This window comes from Carcharhinus amblyrhynchos, chromosome 12 (assembly GCF_965287045.1).
Source record: "Carcharhinus amblyrhynchos chromosome 12, sCarAmb.v2.hapA, whole genome shotgun sequence".
In the NCBI taxonomy this organism is placed as follows: Eukaryota; Metazoa; Chordata; class Chondrichthyes; order Carcharhiniformes; family Carcharhinidae; genus Carcharhinus; species Carcharhinus amblyrhynchos.
In genome coordinates, this window is record NC_137335.1 from 15,660,587 (window position 1) to 15,676,753 (window position 16,167).

General features: G+C 41.5%; 1 protein-coding gene across 1 annotated transcript in view; it reads right to left on the reverse strand.

Moving 5' to 3' along the window:
* mthfd1l (methylenetetrahydrofolate dehydrogenase (NADP+ dependent) 1 like) overlaps positions 1-16,167 on the reverse strand; it is a 147,579-nt gene that overhangs the window by 26,668 nt on the left and 104,744 nt on the right. Inside the window, exons 25-26 of the mRNA XM_080200111.1 lie at positions 14,600-14,707; positions 12,557-12,709 (exon numbers count right to left, since the gene is read on the reverse strand). Of these exons, the coding sequence (XP_080056237.1) occupies positions 12,557-12,709; positions 14,600-14,707 (261 nt within the window). The remainder of the gene's footprint in view (positions 1-12,556; positions 12,710-14,599; positions 14,708-16,167) is intronic.

The window sequence follows — 16,167 nt, forward strand, 5'->3', positions numbered from 1 at the left end:
TCTATACTTCTGCTCCTGCCTTCAGCTCACCATCTGTTGAATCTCTCACACTTGCCTTTGTAACTGTTAGACCTGGCTATTTCCATGCTCTCTTGGCCAGGGTCTTTCGCCTTTTTCAAACTTTGATTCAGGACTCATTCCAACTGTTACCCATCATTCTGTCTCCCAGTCAGGCAACATCTCTATTTTAAAATTCTCGTTTGTTTTCATAATCCACTATAGCCTCAGCCCTCCTCTGCGACCCTCCAAGACTTCTGTGCATCTCCAATTCTAGCCACGTGTGTGTTCCCAACTTTAATCACCACAGGCAACCAACTCTTCATCCGCCTGGACCATAAGCTTTGGAATTCCCTTGCTAAGCCTAGTTATTCTTTAAGTTACTGCTTAAAAATCCACTTCCCTTTCTACAGCACCTTAATTGTCTTGGTGTAAAATTTTATTTCACGACACTCCTGTGAAGGTGGAGCATCCATCATTTGCATTGTCAACATCAAGATAAATCATCATCTCCAGCTGTTTGTATCTGAAATAAACTCAGTACTAAAAATTTGGAACTGATGCAAATTCAAGAAAGAAATTGCATTTATATAGTGCCTTTCACAATCTTCAGATTCAAAGCACAATCGAAGTATTTTGCAGCCAGTGAGGTACTTTTGAAGTGCAGTCACTATTGCAACATAGGAAAATGCAGCAGCCAATTCTGTATGTTGCAAGATTCCTCACATCAGTGTGGTGACATGATCAGATAATCTGTTTTAGATAACGGTTGGCAGACAAAGATTAGTAAAAAGTCAGACAACACCAGGTTTTAGTCCAACCGATTTATTTGATAATACTCACAAGCTTTCGAGGGGACTGCCTCTTCGTCAGGTGAATGGACTCTCCATTCACCTGACGAAGAGGCAGTCCCCTCGAAAGCTTGTGAGTATTATCAAATAAATCGGTTGGACTAAAACTTGGTGTTGTCAGACTTTTCTGTGTTTATGCCAGTCCAACGCCAGCATTCCCACATCAAGACAAAGATTACCCAGGAGACCAGGGAAAACTCCCATTCTCTTCATTAAAATGGTGCTCGGAGGTCAACACACTGTTGCACTGGCCTGGATTACATGCTCAAGTCTCTGGAGTCAAATTTGAATCCATGATCTTCTGTCTCAGAAGCAAGATTGCTAGTATAGAGCTAAGGCTGACATCTATCACAGGTATCAATTAAATAGTCAATTGCTATCTCTTATTAGTCAATATAAGTGACTGGATGTTTTAGGTGGTAAAAGCTGTACAGGGGAGTGTGTGCTGAGGTTGGTTGTGTTACAGACCAGTTAAAAGATGGATTGCCTGAGTGCTAAAGATAAGATTTCTGTTCAAGGTATGCCAATCTGTTCCAGGAAGAATTGCTGTTGAAGGCTTCTCTAGCTGCAGGGCAATTGTTCCAGTCAGAATCTTCCAGCCATTGTTCAGCTGAGATCACAAGTGCAGATATCACAGATCTGTCCTTTTCAGGCTTGAAGGGAACTATTGCAAAAAGGGAGCAAATGAATTAAACTTTAGCTCACAACATAATTACATTTTGTGGACAGCCTCCCTAATCAATCATGTCAGAGTGCATTTTCAAAGCTTTCTTGTTTGATAGTTAGTTTTCCGCCTATGTTTTTATTTGCACATCAATGTTGGGAAGACTCCAAAGTTTCTTTCTTCATATTTGCACAGTGATACCGACAGTCAAGTGTTACTGCTGAGGAAGCTGGAGAATGTATGAAGTATTTTAGGAATCTATAAGGATGGGTCAGAACAAATTAAATCTTAGCTTATTGATCAGCGAGTTATGGACTGGTGGAATATAATTGATGTGGAGATGCCAGCATTGGATTGGGGTAAACACGGTAACCTGGTGTTGTGAGACTTCTTAAAGTCCAATAGGTTTATTTGGTAGCAAAAGCCACTGGCTTTCGAAGCAGCACTTTGAAAGCTAGTGGCTTTTGCTACCAAATAAACCTGTTGGACTTTAACCTGGTGTTGAGACTTCTTACGAAATACAATTGATGCAGGGCACAGTGTTTCACAACAATCATCTGAATTTGGAGCTGGTAACGCTCCAGATGTTTTTGTTCACACTGCAGGTACAGCACAGGAGGCTATTCAGCTCAAAATGCTTGTGCTGGCCCTTTAAAGTAGCTATTCAATTAGTTTCCCCACTCACTGACTTCCATGGGTGAAATCTCCCGCACATTGGATTGGCAGGATGCTCAAAAAAAATCAGTGGGATCTTCTAATATTGCCCCCTATGATGGGCCGGGAATCCTGATGGAGGCTGGTACGAAATCAATTTACTTCCTGCTTACAGGATACAGATGAAGGCCCAAATGAAATCTTCTCCCCACTACAGATTCCTCCACAATGTCAGCATAAAGACACAGCAGTTCAGAACATGTGTGAACCAACGTGGCATGCTAATGTCTGAACTTGCTTCAAAGTCTTTAAGGAGGTCCGTCGTCCACCCATCTTCCTCCAAGAGCGAGACCACCCCTCCCTTGGCCAAGAGGTCCACCTTTCCCTGGCTAAGAGGCCCACTATCCTTCTGCCAAAAGGTCCACCCTCCCCCGGCCAAGGAGTCCACCCTCCCCTGGCCAAGGAGTCCACCCTCCCCCGGCCCTCCTTTCTTCAAGTGTAGGTCAGAGATGTTGGGTGCTTTTTAAATATAGCACTCAGATATAACAGCGGGATTTGCACCATCAAGGCCACCCTGCGACAGAAGACAGCACAATACCCCAAATGCCTAATTAATTACCCAGGGAAGGAAGATATGGCATGGCTTCCTGTCAGACACCACAGTGGATAACAGTCCCCATCCTACCCCAGGACTTAGTCCCAGATGGGAGAATTCCACTCCATCTTTCCCCATAGACCTACAACATTTTCTTTTTCAAACATATATCCATTTCCCTTTTGAAAGTTAGTTTGAATCTGTTTTGAATACTCCTTCTGGCAGTACACTCCATTTCACAACTTGCTGCAGAAAAAAGATCTTCTTTCCTTGGTTCTTTAGACAATTATTGAATCTATGCCCTCTGGTTACTGCCATCTCTGTCAGTGTAAATAGTTTTGTCCCATCTACTCTTTCAAAGTTTCTCACAATTTTATCATTGGGACTCCAAAACACAAAGCACTGTATGTGCTGTGCAGCAAACAGACTTGCATTACAGTGGTGGTTGTATCTCATCGCAGGGAGAACTAAGGTCAGCAACAAAAGAGCTCAATGTTAAGAAAATTGCACTCAGCAAGCTTCTTTGGGCACTTGAACTGGGCTGGAGTTGTACTACAGCCAATGTGATGCTCAAGTGGCACAGGACTGTGGCTTCAATGGACTTGAGATCAGAGAGATTGAGTCACATTACTGCTGTTGCATTCATGTACCAAAGGAAAATGGCAAAAAAAGCATAACAGAACCTAAAGTATGCCAAGTGGCCAGACTGCACACACAAACCACACTTCAGCATTATCTCATAACAAAATTAACCTGCTCTTTTTAACATGAAGATTGGGATTCTGTCACAAATCAAATTGGTTGAGAGGCAATACATCAGAACTTATCATCCCTGGTTACACACCAAACTGAGTCAACAATCTGACTGAGTGTACCTGAAATCTCAATCTGCATGCAATCCTAAGATGTGTGTGATTGCAAAATCACAATAACCGGGTTTAATGTGTTGTTTGTGACTAATGACTATATCTTAAATGGCTGTATTCACTATAAAAGTCTGATTAGCAGTGATACTGAAATTTAGTTTATTGATTAATAGAGAGGAACATAGGAACAGAAGACCTTTCAGCCCATTATATATGCAATCAGATCACAGCTGATAGAACCATAGAACATTACAGCACAGAAATGGACCTTTTGGCCCTTCTTGGCTGTGCCAAACCATTTTACTGCCTAGGCCCAATGACCTGCACCTGGATCACATCCCTCCACACCCCTCTCATCCATGTACTTGCCCAAGTTTTTCTTAAACGTTAAAAGTGAGCCTGCTTTCACCGCTTCATCTGGCAGCTCATTTCACACTCCCATCACACTGTGAAGAAGCCCCCCACTAATATTCCCTTCACCCTTAACCCATGTCCTCTATTTTTTTCTCCCCTAGCTTCAGTGGAAAAAGCCTGCTTAATTCACTCTATCTATACCCATCAGAATTTTATACATGCTCAAATCTCCCCTCATTCTTCTATGCTCCAGAGAATAAAGTCCTAACCTATTCAACCTTTCTCTGTAACTTAGCTTCTCAAGTCCTGGCAACGTCCTTGTAAACCTTCTCTGCACTCTTTCAACCTTATTAATATCCTTCCTGTAATTAGGTGACCAAAACCGCACACAATACTCTAAATTTGGCCTCACCAATGTCTTATACAACCTCACCATAACATACCAACTCTTATACGCAATACTTTGATTTATAAAGGCCAATGTTCCAAAAGCACTCTCTACGACCCTACCTACTCGTGACACGTCTTTTAGGGAATTATGTATCTGTATTCCCAGATCTCTCTGTTCTACCGCACTCTTCAGTGTCCTACCACTTACCTTGTATGTTCTACCTTGGTTTGTCCTTCCAAAGTGCAACACCTCACACTTGTCTGCATTAAACTCCATCTGCCATTTTTCAGCCCAATTTTCTAGCTGGTCCAAATCCCTCTGCAAGCTTTGAAAATCTTCCTCACTGTCCACTACACCTCCAATCTTTGTATCATCAGCAAATTTGCTGATCCAATTTACCATATTATCATCCAGATCATTGATATAGATGACAAACAACAATGGACCCAACACTGATCCCTGTGGCGCACCACTATAGGCCTCCACTCAGAGAAGCAATCCTCCACTACCACTCGCTGGCTTCTTTCATTAGGCCAATATCTAATCCAATTTACTATCTCTCCATGTATACCTAGCAACTGGACCATCCTAACTAACCTCCCATGCAGGACCTTGTCAAAGGTCTAACTGAAGTCCATGTAGACAACATCCACTGCCTTCCCTTCATCCAATTTCCTGGTAACCTCCTCGAAAAACTCTAATAGATCGGTTAAACATGACCTACCATGCGCAAAGCCATGTTGACTCCCTAATAAGTCTCTTTCCATCCAAGTTTTTATAGATCCTATCTCTTAGTACTCCTTCCAATAATTTACCTACTACTGAGGTCAAACTTACTGGCCTATAATTTCCCAGATTACTTTGAGCCTTTTTTAAGCAACAGAACAACATGAGTTATCCTCCAATCATCCAGCACCTCACCTGTGGATACCAATATTTTAAATACATCTGCCAGGACTCCTGCAATTTCAACACTAGTCTCCTTCAAGGTCCGAGGGAATATCCTGTATGGTCCTGAGGATTTATCTACTCTGATTTGCCTCAAGACAGCAAGCGCCTCCTCCCCTTTAATCTGTATACGTTCCATGACCTCCCTTCTTGTTTGTCTTATTTCCGTAGATTCCATGCCAGTTTCCTTAGTAAATACGGACGCAAAAAACCCATTTGGTATCTCCCCCATTTCTTTTGGTTCTGTACATAGCCAACCACTCTGATCTTCAAGAGGACCAATTTTATCTCTTACTATCCTTTTGTTCTTAATATACTTGTAGAAGCTTTTAGGATTATCCTTCACCTTGACTGCCAAAGCAACCTCATATCTTCTTTTAGCCCTCCTAATTTCTTTCTTAAGTAGTTTCTTGCACTTTTTATACTCCTCAAGCATTTTATTTGATCCCTGTTGCCTATACATGTCATACATCTCTCTCTTCTTCTTTATCAGAGTTCCAATATCCCTCAAGAGCTAAGGTTCCTATTCTTATTCACTTTGCCTTTACTCCTGACAGGAAAATACAAACTCTGCATTCTCAAAATTTCTCCTTTGAAAGCCTCCCACTTACCAATCCCATCCTTGCCAGAGAACAACCTGCCCCAATCCACGCTTTTTAGATCCTCTCTCATTTCTTCAAATTTGGCTCTTTTCCAGTTTAGAACATCAACCCAAGGATCAGATCTTTTTTCATCCAAGATCAAGTTGAAATTAATGGTGTTATGATCACTGGAACCAAAGTGTTCCCCTACACATACCTGCGTCACTTGTCCTAACTCATTTCCTAATAGGAGATCTAATATTGCATCCTCTCTAGTTAGTACCTCTATATATTGATTTAGAAAATTTTCCTGAACACATTTTACAAACTCCAACCTGTCCTGGCCTTTAACAGTATGGGAGTCCCAATTTATATGTGGAAAATTAAAATCCCCTACTATCACAACTTTATGTTTCTGGCAGTTGTCTGCTATCTCTGTGCAGATTTGCTCCTCCAATTCTTGCTGACTATTGGGTGGTCTATGATACAACCCCATTAATGTGGTCATACCCTTCCTGTTTCTCAGCTCCGCCCACATGACCTCAGTAGACAAGCCCTCTAATCTGTCCTGCCTGAGCACTGCTGCAACATTTTCCCTGACTAGCAATGCCATCCCCCCACCCTTCATCCCTCTGCCTCTATCACGTCTGAAACATCGGAACCCTGGAACATTGAGCTGCTAGTCCTGCCCCTCCTGTAGCCAAGTTTCACTAATGGCTATAATTCCATGTGTCAATCCACACCCTCAACTTGTCTGCCTTCCCCACAATACTCCTGGCACTGAAATAGACACACCTCAGAAAATTATTACCATCACACACAACCCTTCTGTCTGTGATTTTGCATGAACTATTAACATCATTTACTTTCACCCCTGCTCCACTATCTACTCTGGCACTCTGGTTCCCATCCCTCTGCAAATCTAGTTTAAACCCTCCCCAGTAACACTAGTAAACCTCCCTGCAAGTGTATCGGTCCCCTTAACTGTCACTCAATTCCATTTATCTGTCTTTGCTCCACATCACTTAATACCTTGACCCAACAAAAATGAACATGGATTTCAGTCTTTTGGAGGAGAGAATTTCAGATTTGAGAGAAAGAGTGCTTCTCTATTCCATTCCTAGCTCTAATTTTATGGGTGGTCTTGTTCTGGGCTCCTCCATGAGGGGAATTTATTTTTCTCTACATCATCAAATCATCTTAAAAACCTTCATCAGATAACCATTCAATCTTCTGCACTCAAGGAAATATTATAATTTCTATGCATTAAATTAAACACAACAGTACAGTACGCTGAAAAGGTTTGTGTTCTGTTCAAGTACAATCAAGTCGGTCATAACAGTCAAAAAAAAACCTTGTGTGATGGTGTTCGAGATCAGGGAGACAGCTGGCTGCATTGCTTTGCTCCAAGGTCAGATCTACTATGAACTTCTCTCCATGTCTGGACAGGAAACAGAGTTCCTGACATAATCCTTGACCGCTGATCCTAAAACAAAACTAGTGATGCGAGGAAAGCACCAGCTCCGGAACAAATCCTGCTCAGAGTCTCATTAAGGTATTTAAACATGGGTTTGCATCAGTCTAATACTCTGTTCTAGTCCTTCACCATTCAAGAGTTTGACTTCAGTATGGGAAAGGTGGGAAGTGAGGGAGGGGTATGGAGGGGAGAAACCCGAAGCAGGGAAAGGAGGAAAAAGGAAAAATGGGAAGGGAAGGGGGATAAAGGAGTTCTCCTGGTTCTGAGGGCCAAGTTCTCTCAGCAAGGAGGTGAGGGCACTGCCATTAAATCACAAAAGGAAAAGACAAAGGTAAGTGAACTCCCAGCTTGAGACAAGAATAGGAATATTTAATTTCTAAAATGTGGGTTGGGTGGGCAAGAAACCTCAACCCTCTAAAGGCCAAATATACCACTGCCTATAAACATACTAAAATACAGACTCTTAAAATCAGTATATACACATATCCTATCTCCTGCAAATGAAGGATAACACGTAGATGTACAAAGTTACATGCTAACTTGACAGATCACAGAAAGAGCAGAGATGGTGTAAAGCAATTTTAATACGCACTGAGAACAGAGATATCAATACACCCAGAAAGTACACATGTGCAAGTCTTCCTCTAGCATCCACCTTTGGAATCTGGAAATCAGAGTCATAGAGGTCTGCAGCACAGGAAAAGGCCCTCTGCCTATCGAGTCTGCAGCGGTCAAAGACAAATTGCCCAGCTATGCTAATCCCATTTTCCAGTGCTTGGCCCATAGCCTTGCATGCTTTGGCATCACAAATGCACATCTAAATACTTCTAAAATGTTATGAAGGTCTCTGCCTCCACTACACTTTCAGCAATGAGATTCAGACTCCTACCACCCTCTGGGTGAGAAAGCTTTTCCTCACATCGTCTCAAAACCTCCTGCCCTTTAAAATCTATGTCTGCACTCATTGATCCATCAAGGGGAAATATTTCTTTGTCTATCTATACTCTTCATAATCTTATACATGTCAATCATGTCTCCCCCCCACCCCACCACCACCACCACCAACAACCCCAGTCTATCCAAACCCTCTTCATAACTAAAACTCTCTAGTCCAGGGAACAACCTGGTAAATCATCCTGCACCCTTTCCTGTGCTATCACCTCCCTCCTACAATGTGGATTCCAAAACTGCACACAATACTCCAGCTGTGGCCTAACCAGCATCTTACGTAGCTCCAGGAAATCTGCTTTGGATCAGAAATCATTCAGTTGGGAAACGATGGCACCAAACACTGTGTTGGGAAACATTAATTCCATAAAATGTATAACTCAATTCGGTCCAACTGTTCTATGCTGGTGTCTATGCACATGACCTTAGTCTCCTCCCACTCTATCAACATATCCATCTCTTCCTTCCCCTTATATGCGCATGCAACTTCATCTTAAATGTATCTGTACTACTCATTTGAAGTAGCAAGTTCTACATTCTAATTGCTGACTGAGACGTTCCTCCGGAATTTCTCAGTGACTACCTTATATTTAGGACTGAGTGATGGAAACATAGAAGACAAGAGCAGGAGGAAGCCATTCAGCCCTTCGTGCCTGCTCCACCATTCATCACCATCATGGCTGATGCATCCAACTCAATTGCCTCATCTGCTTTCTTCCATAACCTTTGATCCCATTCATCCCAAGACTTATATCTAGCCACCTCTTGAATACGTTCAATGTTTTGACATCAACTACTTCCTGTGATAATAAATTCCACAGGCTCACCACTCTTTGGCTGGAAAAACTGTCTCCTCACCTCCATCCTAAATGTCTTCCCTGAATTTTCAAACTGTGCCCCCTGGTAGTGGACACCCCCACCATCAGGAACATCCTGCCTGCATCTACCCTGTCTAGTCCTGTGGAATTTTATGTCTCTTTGAGATCCCCCTCTCATTTGTCTGAACTCCAGCGAAAATAATCCTAATCACTCTTTCCTCATTCATCAGTCCCACCATCAGCCTGGTAACCCTGGCTGCCTCGAGAACAAGAATATCCTTCCTTCCACCCAAGTGGATGCACTGTAGTCGATCATATTGAACCCCTTTATAATTTAAAAGGCATTTCGCAGACTTCTATGGAAACAAACACTCCAAGCCTGTTCAAACTTCCCCGATAAGTAAACCCCTTGTTATTGTAGATCTCTCTGCATTTTCTCGCGTGCTCCTTTTTATAATATGAAGCTCAGAACTGTGAGTAGCACTCAAAAGTGTGGTGAAATTCAGATGAAATGCAGGTGGGCAGATACATAAGCTAAGATGACCATATAACATATGGCCCTCATTACACAGAGGAAGAACTGGCTGCTCCTGCAAAGGGTGCTGAATAATTCAGATACACCAGCAGTTGCCAGCTGCAAATCACACATAGATGTCAGAGATATAGTCTGTAGTCTAAGAGAACTCTAGCCTGGAGTTCTGTATGATAATTCTCCATGGGGAAGAAAAAGCTAAGATTTGAAATGTGTGTTTCATTCTATTCTTATCATGTTCCACAGAAATCTAGGATGAGTGAGGGATTAGCTCCACAATCCTTTCATATTTATAAGCGAAAACGTCACATTTTAATTATTTATTTCCTTTTGGAAGCATGCCAACATCAATCCCCATTTATGGCAGGTTAACAGAAATGAAACAACCTACTTCACAGGTTAAATGTTCACTCCCTCCATCACCAGCGCACCATAGCTGCAGTGTGAATGGTCTACCGGACACACTGCATTTTATTTTCATTAAATACAGGATGTTTCAGATGAAAATTTGCAATATGAGATATGAGGTACTCCAGTATCAGTTTGAATGCATTCCTAAAATTAGTTCTTCAAATTTAGTGAATTTGAAGGCCTCCCAAAAAAAGCCTCAAAATCATTTCTAAGTGGGGAGAAATAACAGGCAATGCCAATACCCCAACAATAATAACTTGCATTTATATGGCACTTTTGATGCAGTAAAATTTGCCAGAATGATTCTCAAGTGACTCTTAAGATAGCTTCAAGTTTTTAGGCCTCAAGATCACCAACAAGCTATCATGCTGACACCAGTTAGGAAAGCCCACCAATACCTCTACTTTCTCAGAAGACTAAGGCAACTTGGCTACGATTCTCGCCAACTTTTACAGATGCACCACAGAAAGCATTCTTTCTGGTTGTAACACAGCTTGGTATGGTTCCTGCTCTGCCCAAGACTGCAAGGAACTACAAAAGGTCATGAATGTAGTCCAGGCCATCATGCAAACCAGTCTTCCATCATTGACTCTATCTACACTTCCTGCTGCCTCAGCAAAGTAGCCAGCATAATCAAGGACCCCAAGCACCCTGGACGTTTTCTCTTCCACCTTCTTTCGGGAAAAAGATACAAAAGTCTGAGGTCACGTACCAACCAACTCAAGAACAGCTTCTTTCCTGCCTGATGTCAAGTTTTTGAATGGACTTATCTTGCATTAATCTTTCGCCACCCCCAGCTATGACTGTAACACTACATTCTGCAGTCTCTTGTTTCCTTCTCTACGAACAGTATGTTTTGTCTACACAGAGAGCAAGAAACAATACTTTTTACTGTATACTAGTACATGTGACAATAATAAATCAAATCAAATCAAATCAAGGATCAGGAGTATTACCAAACAAAATCTAATGCCAAGCCACATAAGCACCTATTAGGATAGGTGACCAAAAGCTTGGTCAAAAAAGCAGATTTTAAGAGGCACTGTAAATAGAGTTGAAGTTTAGGAAGCTTAGGATTGAATCAGCTGAAGGCGTAGTTAACAGTGACAAAATTATGAAAATCTGGGATGTGCAGTTGGAGGAGCCCAGAGATCTCAGGGGGTTGTAGGATGGGAAGAAGTTACAGAGATAGGGAGAAATCAAACTGTGCAGGGATTTGAAAATAAGGACAAGAATTTAACATTGAGGTGCTGGTACAGGTGACAATATATAAATCGGCCAGTATTGTTGTGATGGATAAATGGGACTCAGTTCAAATTAGGATGTAGGCAGATGAGCAAAGATTTACACTGGATGTAAGCTCTACCAGGATAGCACTGGAATAGGCAAGTCCAGAGATAACTAAAGGCATTAGATTTTCAGCATCAGATGAGTTGAGGTAAAGATGGAAACCAGAAACATTATGGAGGGAAGAATTAACTGGAAGCATTTCAAATATCATGTAAGGCAGTCTCAAACCAAATATCCAGAATACTAAAACCCTAGTGACAACATCTACAAATTCAGCAAATTCTTTTTCCCATGAGAATCTTCTAAGTAGGATAACTTCTAATTTGTATTAAAGTTCATTACAAATTGTTATCCATGGTTCAGTGGATAGCACTCATGCTTCAGTGTCAGAGAGTCACAAGCTCCCATTGTACATGGGAGATTTGAGTCTGCACATTCTCCCTGTGTCTGGTTGGGTTTTGTCTGGGTGCTCCAGTTTCCTCCCACAGTCCGAAAGATGCGCTGGTTAGCCCTCAGTGTACCTGAATAGGTGCTGGAGTGTGGCAACGAGGGGTTTTTTTCAGTAACGTCATTGCAGAGTTAATGCAAGTCTACTCGTGACACCGATAAACTAAGAACTTATACGCTTTTGAGTACCTCTACTGATTTTGCCCTCAACCGACTCTGTTCTATGGAAAAGAATAATTCCAGTTTGTACACAACTGAAATATCTCATCCTCAATACCATTCCAGAAATGAATTTATTGCAAACTGGGAACAAGCAATCAACTGTTTGCATAAATTGGATGTGGATGTTGGTAACTATTTTTTACCCATTCCTAATTGCCCTTGTGAAGGTAGTGGTGAACTGCCTTCATAAATCACTTCAGTCCATACACTGAGTACGCCCATGGTGCTGTTAGGGAGGGAATCCAGGATTTTGATCCAGTGAAGGGTCAGCAGTAAAAAAGGAAGGGCTTGCATTTATTTAATACCTTTCACAACCTCAAGATGTCCCAAAGGAAATTATTTCTCTATATCTCTCATCTGAATCTTTTGCCAGTTACCACAAAGTGAGGTGAAATCTTGCTCCTAGTCGAGAAGAATGAAAACCTAATCAATTTCTATTGATGGATTTACATAGTTTCAGCCTCTTTGACCTGTGTCAAATGCCACACATTTTGGGAACTTGTTACCTACCGTACCCACTAATGGGTAGATAAAGCCAGCCCCAATACTGGCACGCACATCCCGGATTGGCAGAGTGAACCCACTGGGAGCCCCTTTGCGTTCAGGTTGATGTGATAGTGACAGATGCGTCTTCGCCATGCAGATTGGCAGCTCTCCGAAGCCCTGAGTGAGGAAGGGAGGGGGCACTGATCACTAAGAATATCAGCAAAGCAGACATAAGTGTTAACTACACAGTACATTCTTGGGACTGATTAACTTGGACCGTACGGAACGCAGAATCTTCACATGACAAAAGGCAGATCAAACATTTACAATGTTTACAAAAATGGATATTGATTTAAGCTGCTTAAAAAAAACTAGTCCACTTTTGTCAAACAAGTATGAAGCATAGAAATAAGTCTCAACTCTACAAACATGTATTTCACAAATAAAATTACTAACAATGACAGAAACAGTCCATTCAGTCCAACTGGTCCATGCCTGTATCTAGGCTCCCCATGAATCACCTATCTTATTTCACATAATCTAAACATATATACTTCCATTCCTTTCTCCCTCATGTACTTATCTAGCTTCCCTATAAATACCTATACTATTCTCAACAACTGCTTCATGTGCTAACAAGTTAAACATTCTAACAACTCTTTGGGTTAATACACTTCTCCTGAATTCTTTATTAGATTTATTAGTGACCAGTTTATATTTTTAGTTCTTAGTCTTGGTTCCCCCCACAAATGGAAACGTACTCCCTATGTCTACTCTAATAAATACTTTAATAATTTTAAAGACTTCTATCTGCTCACCGTTCAGTTACCTCTGCTCTAGAGAAAACAGCCCCAGCTAGTTCATTCTTTCCTGATAGTTAAAACCTTTCAGTTCAAGCAATGGTAGAACTCAGGAAGTCTATTCGGCCCATCGTGCATGTGTTGGCTCTCAACTGTCTGCCCTTTCCCTTAGCTGTGCAAACTTTTTTCCAATTCAAATATTTATGCAATTCTTCATTAAATTGATCTGTTGCAGTGTCCTTTTGAGGCACTGCATTCCAGATCATAACTCACTAAGTATTTTTCCTCATGTTCCCACTGGCTTTTTACCAATTACCTACATCAGTGCTGTTGGATTACTGACCATTCTGCCCTGGGAAGCAGTGCATTTTTATTTACTCCACTAAACTGTATCTGATTTTGAAACCTGTCTGATTTCCTAGAGCTCTGCTCCAGGGAGAACAATCCCAGTTTCAAAAATCTAAGTAACTGAAGTCACACATCCCTGATAGCATTCCAGTATATCTCCATATGCCAAGAATTCATTTTAATTTATAAATTGTGGACAGTAACTTTCTGACATGTGCTCCTTACAAACACAAAGCTCTTTTAGAGATAAACATTTTATCCCCACATGAATTGGATCACAGTACAAAATCCAATTTAATTTGAAAAAACTCATGGTTTATTCTGTAACATTTGTGAAGTGTCTACAATGATGAAAAGCTTCATCATTCATAGAAATTAATGTAGAACTCTGGCCAGACACGAATTGTGAAAATATGGCATGCTCTATTATCCTTACAGTCTGCAAGATATTTTCCTTTTATTCTACGTAAATCACTTTTTATTGTCCCCCTTGCTATTGAATGACATTGCCTTGAGCTATCCCACACACTCTCTCCCTTTACTGCACAATCAGTGACATGACCTTTATCTGATCTGTTCACTCTCCCCCTCCCTGCTGTATAATCTACACTCCTCTCCCTCCCGTAACCCTACCCAACATATCCTCAAAAGCCTTCTATTGGAATCCTGGTTCTTCCTGGCTCACTTCTCCCAACTTTCCCATCTATAGTTGAGGTCCATTTCACTCCTCTGTGAAGCTTCTTACAGTAACTGTTTGCTCTGCAATAAGGAAACTGCATGAACGTGAGTTTGATTACAACTCATGGGTGGTTCCTTTGAATAGCTTCATTAATAGGCTAAGCTCGTGATCCTTCTGCTGAGTATGAACAAATACTACACCAAGCCTTCAAAGGTCATTTGCTCATTGAATGTTTCTCACCTGACTGACATACAGATCCAGCTTGGATTGGGCTTCAGCTGACAACTGTATATCATCAGCCCCGTAAACCTTCTGTGCTATCGTGCGAATCTTTTCCACGATAGGCATCTGTAAAATGAAAAGACTGGATTGTGATGTGATACATTTGGAAGAAAGAATGTGAAGAGGCAACATAAACTGAATAGTACAATTTTAAAGGCGATACAGGAACAGAGGGAATTGGATTTACACAAATGACTCTGAAGGTGACAAGTCAAGAAGCTATTGAAAAAAATACATGCTTTATAACAAAATACAAAAACATGAAACTTTTATAAATCACCCGGTTAGACCTCAGTTGCAGTATTATGCCCAATTATGGGAATTTCGATTTAAGAAGAAAGTCATAGGGCGAGATTTTACGGCCTCGCTCGTTCTGAAACAGTAAAATCTCACCCGAGATCAGCGGACCTTCCAGTGATCCACCCCTCACCCACTCCGATTCCCGTGGCAGGCAGGGCAGCAAAATTCCAGCCAATGTCTGTGAGAGGCTGCAAAGGGGATTTCTTGGAATGGCACCAGGAAGGTAAGACTTCAGTTATATGGAGAAGTTACAGAATCTGGGCAAAGAAACAGGGATCTTGGGTTCATGTCGCACTATCTGTAACCCCCGTGACTTGCCTGGGTTTGCAAAACCTCACTTACTGTACTGTCTGGAGACAATACACATCTCTTTAAACTGTGATCAGTGCTCCTACCACTCACATTGTCAGCCACTTCAGGTCTTGAACAGTAGGTTAGGTGTAAGGATTCGCATTTTAATCAGTAATCTCTAAACTGTCTGTGCTTTATATGCTCTGTCTGAGGCCAGAACTCTCCATTCACCTGACGAAGAGGGTAACCCCTCGAAAGCTTGTGAGAATATTATCAAATAAATAGGTTGGACTAAAACCTGGTGTTGTCAGACTTTTTACTGTGTTTACGCCAGTCCAACGCCGGCATACCCACATCAAGAGGAGGAATTAACAGAGGTGTTCAAAATAAGGAGAGGGTTTTGATAGAGTAAGTAGGGAGGAACTGTTTCTACTGGTGGCATGATCAGTATCCAAAAGTGTTAAGGTAAGTAAGACAAGAACGAGAGGGCATATGAGTTATAAACTAGAAGACTGCCAGAAAGGGTGGTGGAAATAATAATTTTCATAATAATTTTCAAAAGGGGGCTGGGTGCAAGTCTGATATTTTTGCATTGTGGAAGATCTTGTATTCAATGCATAAAATTAGTGGATCTCTGCTATGGCAGTAGTAAGGGCTCAAAGCTCAGGGTAATAGAGAACAAATTGTTTGAGGTTGCTGCTGAATTGCGACTCACTGACACATTAGAAGAGTGCAAGACACTGAGCGAGTGAATGTGAAGGGGACAGGGGGAAGAGAGAAAATACAATACGAGTGAACCTGAATGGTCACGTCAGCATGTACTTGAGTGCGTGTGCATGAGTGAGTAAAAGTGTGTCTGCTTGAACACATTAAGTTTTGGTGAGGCGGCACATTGGACCACTGAGGTTCACCAATTTTATGAGAAATGAGTTCTT